Here is a 6,741-nt window from a genome sequence, read left to right on the forward strand (position 1 = left end):
TGTTGATCCTGTTTGTGTTTTTGTGTGTGTGTTAGTGGTCGCCTTCTTGCGATTGGTCAATGAACACAATCCCTACAAAAGGATGCCTCCCGCTATTGGCTGTTGTTCTCCATTTGCTTATGGACTCCTTCGCTCGCTCTCTGCCCTTCGTTTTGTACCCACCATAAGTCTGTTGCTGTTGTGTGAATACTCTATTCGGGAGCGAGAAGAAATTCGAACAATTGTATCTAGAATATTTAAAATACAATTATTGAACAAAACATTCCAACTGCACTGATTTATCTTTAACAATTAGCTGGCAGACTTCTCCAAAGAGCATTCAAAGTTCTCCCTGGCGCATGCCATTTGTTTCGTTGTTCTTATTATTATATTCGAGTCATATTAGGAAAAGAACCATCCCGCTGTTTAATGGCATTTTCATTGCGCACATTCGTCCTTCGGCCTGATAACTAGTTCTCGGGTATAAATAGCTCCTTGCTGCAGGCAAATCCATTCAGTTTCGCTCCAAGCGAGTCCTGTGCGAGTCCAACTCTTCATTGTGTGGGTGATCTATAAAAGTGAAAGATTAACAATTTGTGGATTTATTGATGAACCATTGTGCTTACCGCAGATAGAATTTCGATTATTCCAACATATATTTTAACATATTTTAACTCTGCAAATTGTAGAAATTATAGGAGAAAGAGCTATCCAATAATTATTGGCACACAGTCAGAGATTGCAGCAAAAGCTATGCCTATTTGACGAGTAAATATTTGAAGGCTTAGATGAGATAATTCAGCATTTATCTGTTAACTCCAGCATGTATCTGGCAGCTACTTTGTTGCAGTTTCAACATTTCAATGGATTTTTCCACAAGCGTCGAACAGCTTCGATCTCATGTAGTCTGCATTCTAAATGCATGACAAAATGCAGTTGCTGAAAAAAGTCAGAAAAAAGCCATTCCAGCAGCCACTCCGATGCACGATCCAAACCGAAACGAACTCGGACTGTGTACAAGCTGTGCCCGAGTCCAGATCGAGCAGATATAATTAATTTGCGGTATTTAAAGTATAATCAAGCTAGGCGAGTTACCAAGCATAAACAATTAGAGGGCGCTTTCCACTTTAAACGGAATTTTGTTGGGATTCCGTTCGAACCTCTGTCCAAATACTGTGAGGATGATGGCGTGTGGCGTGATGACTCTCATCTCCGCAATTAGCCAACTTGTCAACACACAAACACGTGTCTGCATCTGTAAAGTGCATTATTTTCGAAGCGAAACGCTTAATCGATTATTTTTGTTGTGTTGTGTCTCAAAAGGTCTATAAAAGAGGGGCACAATCGCAGCTATTCGGCCAACGATACTCGCAGAACGATACTCCCACACAGAACTAATATTTTTGCTGTCATAATTAGGTGAATTCTGGTCTGGCCTGGTTCCAGCTCGTGTTTTCACAGCTGGCAGCCCTTCCCAGCGCGTTTTTTCACTTCCAATCAGCCCCCGAAGCCCCACAACATCGGAAGTGTCCGAGAGTCCAAGTTTCCATTTCATTATACCCACACTCGTTCTCTATTCGCTATTCTAGCGGTCAGCAGCGTTCCAATTTGGCATTTGAATCCACCCAGAAAATGGAGCTTGCCTAGCCACTGCCCCCCAGGAAAGTGAGTGAGAGCCGAGAGAGAGAGAGAGAGAGACCAAGTCTAACTGGATTAGGCCCAAACTCATAACGACACAAGACAGATCCGACTCGGATACACAAACATTTAGAGACAATTGCAGAGCATTTACGTCAGCAAGGGTTAAGGCATTTACGGCATTTGCGACATGGACTTTAAGGAATATCGTCAGCGGGGTAAGTCGAGCCAAATGAAGTCGGGTTCGGGCCATAAACTGCACAGCGGCAGTGGCGCATGTAAATCCGCTTGGGGATTTGTCCTCATCGTTTGTCTTCATTTAATGAATCCCCTCTACCACCAATCCGAACCCCAACCCACAGGCAAGGAGATGGTCGACTATATAGCCGACTATCTGGAGAATATACGAGAGCGTCGCGTCTATCCGGATGTCAGTCCGGGCTATATGCGCCAGCTACTGCCGGAATCGGCGCCGATTGAGGGCGAGCCCTGGCCAAAGATATTCGACGATGTGGAGCGCATTGTCATGCCGGGAGTGACCCACTGGCAGTCGCCCCACATGCACGCCTACTTCCCGGCCCTCAACTCGATGCCCTCGCTGCTGGGCGACATGCTGGCGGATGCCATCAACTGCCTGGGCTTCACCTGGGCCAGCTCCCCGGCCTGCACCGAGCTGGAGATCATCGTGATGAATTGGCTGGGCAAGATGATCAATTTGCCGGATGATTTCCTGCACCTGAGCAGCAGCAGCAAGGGCGGCGGTGTACTCCAGACGACGGCCAGTGAGGCGACGCTGGTCTGCCTGCTGGCCGGACGCACTCGGGCCATCCAGCGCTTCCATGAGCGGCATCCCGGCTACCAGGATGCCGAGATAAACGCCCGCCTGGTGGCCTACTGCTCGGATCAGGCCCACTCCAGCGTGGAGAAAGCAGCGCTGATTGGTGCGTGTGTCCTGTCGACAGCTTTTACAGTCAACTAAGCAGCTTAGGCTTACTCTCTCTCTCTCTATCTTTTTTCCCACCCACAGGACTCGTGCGTATGCGGTACATTGAGGCGGACGAAAAGCTCTCGATGCGCGGCAAACTGTTGCGCGAGGCCATCGAGGATGACGTTAAGCAGGGACTCGTCCCCTTCTGGGTAAGTTGAAGTCTGTCAAAAGTAATTGGCCAGCAAAAGCATCAGCATCAGCAGCAGCAGCTGATTCCGCAACTCCCCTTGGAGCCAATTAATATACGTCAGCAGTTAGCTAAATGTTCCCCTGTGGTCCCCTCTGATTTCAGGTCTGCGCCACCCTCGGCACCACCGGCAGCTGCAGCTTTGACAATCTGGAGGAGGTGGGTTTGGCTTTGATTACTCTCCCCGCTAATCTGTTCCACTTCCACTGACACCGACAATTCGCACGCGTCTTTAATTTTGCCCACAGATCGGGCTGGTTTGCGGGGAGCACAACCTGTGGCTGCACGTGGACGCTGCCTATGCTGGCAGCGCGTTCATTTGTCCCGAGTTCCGCACCTGGATGCGCGGCATTGAGCGAGCGGACTCGATTGCCTTCAACCCCTCCAAGTGGCTGATGGTGCACTTCGATGCCACCGCCCTGTGGGTGCGGGACAGCACCGCGGTGCATCGCACCTTCAATGTGGAGCCGCTGTATCTGCAGCACGAGAACTCGGGCGTGGCCGTGGACTTTATGCACTGGCAGATACCACTGAGTCGCCGCTTCCGCGCCCTCAAGGTGTGGTTCGTGCTGCGCTCGTTCGGCATCAAGGGGCTGCAGCGCCACATACGCGAGGGTGTGCGCCTGGCCCAAAAGTTCGAGGCTCTCGTCCTGGCCGACCATCGGTTTGAGCTGCCAGCCAAGCGGCACCTGGGCCTGGTGGTGTTTCGCATTCGCGGCGACAATGAGATCACGGAGAAGCTGCTGAAGCGACTGAATCATCGCGGGAATCTGCACTGCATTCCCTCCTCGCTGAAGGGGCAGTATGTCATTCGCTTCACCATCACCTCGACGCACACGACCCTCGATGACATTGTCAAGGACTGGATGGAGATTCGCCAGGTGGCCTCCATGGTGCTCGAGGAGATGAACATAACCATCTCGAATCGCGTGTATCTGAAGGGTAAACGCAAGTCCTATCGCCTCTAGTTGTTGTGCTCCCAAAACTCTGTTTCTACTGTTGTTCCATTGCCTGCCTTTCTTTTTGTTAGTTATTTTTGTTTAAGTTTTGTGTTTATGCGTTAATGCACTTCGATTCGATCCACCCAACAACCCAAGTTGATGTTTTTTGGTTTGGCTTTGGCTCCTCCATTGAGTTTGAGGAGTGATCCTTTTCCCTTCTGTTGTTCTCCCCGTAGACACCAAGGAGAAGAGCGAGGCCTTTGGCTCCAGCCTGCTGCTGTCCAACTCTCCCATGTCGCCCAAAGTGGTCAACGGTTCGTTTGCCGGCATTTTCGATGCCGATGAGTTTCTGGCCAAGACCTATGCTGGCATTCGCATAGCGGTGAGTCCATTCCACCCACAGCCATGGGACAACTTGCATCCTAAATTCTGTCACCCCCCCCCTGCAGCATCAGGAATCGCCATCGATGCGGCGACGTGTGCGTGGCATTCTCATGTCTGGCAAGCAGTTCTCGCTCGACTCACACATGGATGTGGTGGTGCAGACCACGCTGGATGCCACCACCGGCGAGACGAGCAGCACCACCAACTCGTACGGCCGGACAACGGTGCGCGAGGGCACGGCCCAGGGCGGTGGCCAGGCGAGCATCAGCGAGGACAATGAGGAGTCGGCGGAAGGTATGAAGCCCAGGTAGCGTAGTCCTCCACTTAGATCTATTGCCAGTGTATTGCCTCGGTAGCCACAAATTCCCCACCGTAGGAGCCAGATCTTGTGCCCATTTTGAATCTCTCTTCCATTTGTCTCTGTGTAGAAACTGAATTGCTGCAACTCTGCCGGAACAGCAGCTCCCTCTCCTGTCCCACGCACCAGTTTCGGCCCATTTCCCTGTTCCCGATCCCCCTACCAGCCTCCCCCTGCTCCAGCTCTTCCACCTCCAGCACAGGCCGCAATGTCACCGTCTCTGTGGACACTCTCTTCGCGCCCCTCAATCACGGCGACATGTACCATGGCAGGCGGTTCCTGGAGCCCGTCAGCAGCCTCTTGGACAACGGCTCCTCCAGCTTCAGCAGCAGCGTCTACCATCTGCCCACACCCGTTGCCACGCCCACCGACCACCACCAGCTGGAGGACTTTGACTGGCCGGCCAAGACCTTTGGCCAACTTCTGTTGGAGCGCTACGCGAACGCATCCCAATCCCCCGGCGACTCCTCGACGGACAGCAGCAGCAGCAGCAGCAGCTGCCTGAGCTTTCCCAGTGCGGATGGTGGCCAGGCCACGCCCACACCGAGGAGCAGCCTCAATGATCTTGCCTCACCGCTTCTCGGCTCATTTGCATCGCCCTCATCCCAGCTGATGCAATCGGCCCGCGAGCAGATGCCAGGAGATGGAGAAGCAAATTGCAGCGATTCGGATGCGACCATTTGCTCAGGTGCATCCTCGCTGGAATCCCTCTAGCTCTGGCTCCAACTCTAGTTGGTAATTGTGTGTGTCTCTGTGTGTGTGTCGCTGTGTGTGTGTGTGTCCAACCAAATTGTATCTCCAATCGCTAAACAAACCAAAAACTTAACTTAAATATCCACAAAATAATCGTATTACTATGCTTATATCTATGCCTGTCTAAAGCTGAGATTGTGAACTGCTGGCAAGGCTTGCGGGTATGACACTTAATGTTCCATTTGTTGTTGCAATAAAAAAGGCCGCTCCATGCCGCAGGGTTTGTTTGTTCATTTACTGGACTGCTGCGGTGCTGTTGTTGTCATCATCGTCCACGTAGTCCTGTTCAACTGGTCCTATGATGGGATCAAAGTAACCCATGCCACGAATATCCTGACTCACGGGCCTCGCTGTTGTGGTGGCGCCCGCAATGAATCTCAGGACGAGCTGCTGATAGAATGTCAGCAGAAAGAGTATGGTAAAGTCATGGAAAAGGATGAGCGCGGCGAGCAGGTAATCATTGAGACGCATCTCCGCAAAACGTCCGCCATTGATGGTCTGAGCGTGGTACATCACAAACTGCAAGAGAAAAGGAGATGCAAAGATCGCTTTGATCACTTGTGGCACATCCTACCAGCAGCACAACGATGGCAATGCACAACTGATAGACGACAAAGGAGTAGGGCACCTTTACCAGAATGCTAATCATAGCAAACCACACGGTAACGATGAGAAAGATAAAAGCCAAGACAAAAAGTATGACCACATCCAGCGTTAGATCGTGCTGTGGGGGAGAGTAGAAGGGAGAGTTACCCCTGACTAGCTAGACTTGGGGCCTTCTGCTCACCGGTATAATGGATCCAATAAGTACAAACACAAACAAGAGCAGCATGCAGGAGAAGCACCAAACGAGCAGCTCCTGCCAGTGGCTCAGTGCGGCCAGATTGAACACGCCGATTATGACAAACTCCACCTGCAAAGGTGGACAGGACTAAATGGACGCACAGGACTCACAAATTGACTCACTATCAGCAGGCACATGAGCCAGTTCAGGCCTGTGATGGCGCGCACCCTCTCGTAGAAGACGAAAATGCTGACCAGCACCATGGCCACCACAAAGAAAATCAAACTGATCCAGTAATACTCGATGAAGACGACAGTGAGCTGCGCGCTGAAAGTGCAAAAAGGATTGGGGCAACTCTTGCGACAGCCCAGGGCCACTCACATGACAGAGATGAGCAGCCATTGGAGCAGGGCGAGCAGCAGCCAGGACAGTGTCAGCGTGTAGCATATGCAGGCAAACTTTCGCCTGTCACGCTGGTAGGTCCGCAGCCTCGTAGCGCGTCGCTCCATTCTGTGTTCTGTCTACGTGTGTTTGTAGCAACTGCCGAAATGTTGTAGAACTCAAGGCACGTCTGATGCCTAGATAGAACTCAGGAAAAGCAGCCGAAAGCCTCCGATCACTACACATCGACCCAACACTGCATCGGAGCAAGTTTCAGGTGCAAAACGCCAACACAAACCGCAGTCGAGCTTCGCTTTCGTGCAAGGCCAAGGACATCGCTGAGGCCCG

At 51.7% G+C, this 6,741-nt stretch overlaps 2 protein-coding genes and 1 long non-coding RNA gene across 4 annotated transcripts; 1 reads left to right on the forward strand and 2 right to left on the reverse strand.

The window, feature by feature from the left end:
* Nucleotides 1-269: 269 nt before the first annotated feature.
* LOC117592481 lies at nucleotides 270-1,359 on the reverse strand. The gene is made up of 3 exons (XR_004574548.1): nucleotides 1,075-1,359; nucleotides 606-1,000; nucleotides 270-549 (listed from the first exon to the last, which is right to left on the reverse strand). It is a non-coding gene; the product is annotated as an uncharacterized LOC117592481 (long non-coding RNA).
* Nucleotides 1,360-1,567: 208 nt separating this feature from the next.
* Nucleotides 1,568-5,444, forward strand: LOC117592462 (histidine decarboxylase). 2 transcript variants are annotated; one of them, XM_034286289.1, is made up of 8 exons: nucleotides 1,568-1,835; nucleotides 1,980-2,558; nucleotides 2,645-2,754; nucleotides 2,898-2,951; nucleotides 3,041-3,734; nucleotides 3,970-4,115; nucleotides 4,183-4,411; nucleotides 4,546-5,444. In XM_034286289.1, exons 1-8 carry the CDS (start codon nucleotides 1,808-1,810, stop codon nucleotides 5,187-5,189), a joined length of 2,484 nt encoding a protein of 827 aa, XP_034142180.1. In that variant the 5' UTR covers nucleotides 1,568-1,807; the 3' UTR covers nucleotides 5,190-5,444. The 2 variants fall into 2 exon arrangements, with proteins under 2 accessions (XP_034142180.1, XP_034142181.1); XM_034286290.1 differs by having other exon boundaries at nucleotides 1,573-1,835; nucleotides 4,183-4,424; nucleotides 4,546-4,681.
* On the reverse strand, nucleotides 5,303-6,536 carry LOC117592468. Its single transcript, XM_034286304.1, has 5 exons — nucleotides 6,394-6,536; nucleotides 6,195-6,339; nucleotides 6,016-6,141; nucleotides 5,803-5,952; nucleotides 5,303-5,747 (listed from the first exon to the last, which is right to left on the reverse strand). The coding sequence occupies exons 1-5, from the start codon at nucleotides 6,519-6,521 to the stop codon at nucleotides 5,463-5,465; spliced, it is 834 nt and encodes a 277-aa protein (XP_034142195.1). The 5' UTR covers nucleotides 6,522-6,536; the 3' UTR covers nucleotides 5,303-5,462.
* Nucleotides 6,537-6,741: the final 205 nt, after the last annotated feature.

Source organism: Drosophila guanche, unplaced genomic scaffold (assembly GCF_900245975.1).
Source record: "Drosophila guanche unplaced genomic scaffold, DGUA_6, whole genome shotgun sequence".
NCBI classification, from domain to species: domain Eukaryota; kingdom Metazoa; phylum Arthropoda; class Insecta; order Diptera; family Drosophilidae; genus Drosophila; species Drosophila guanche.

Excerpts from the sequence above, each read along its gene's own strand:
- LOC117592462 (XM_034286289.1), top strand. The coding sequence starts at position 1,808 with ATGGACTTTAAGGAATATCGTCAGCGGG. Across the intron at positions 2,559-2,644 it reads GGAGAAAGCAGCGCTGATTG|GACTCGTGCGTATGCGGTAC; the intron begins GTGCGTGTGTCC and ends TCCCACCCACAG. Across the intron at positions 4,116-4,182 it reads ATGCTGGCATTCGCATAGCG|CATCAGGAATCGCCATCGAT; the intron begins GTGAGTCCATTC and ends CCCCCCCTGCAG.
- LOC117592468 (XM_034286304.1), bottom strand. The coding sequence starts at position 6,521 with ATGGAGCGACGCGCTACGAGGCTGCGGACCTACCAGCGTGACAGGCGA. Across the intron at positions 6,340-6,393 it reads TGGCTGCTCATCTCTGTCAT|CGCGCAGCTCACTGTCGTCT; the intron begins GTGAGTGGCCCT and ends TTGCACTTTCAG. Across the intron at positions 5,953-6,015 it reads TTATTGGATCCATTATACCG|CACGATCTAACGCTGGATGT; the intron begins GTGAGCAGAAGG and ends TCTCCCCCACAG.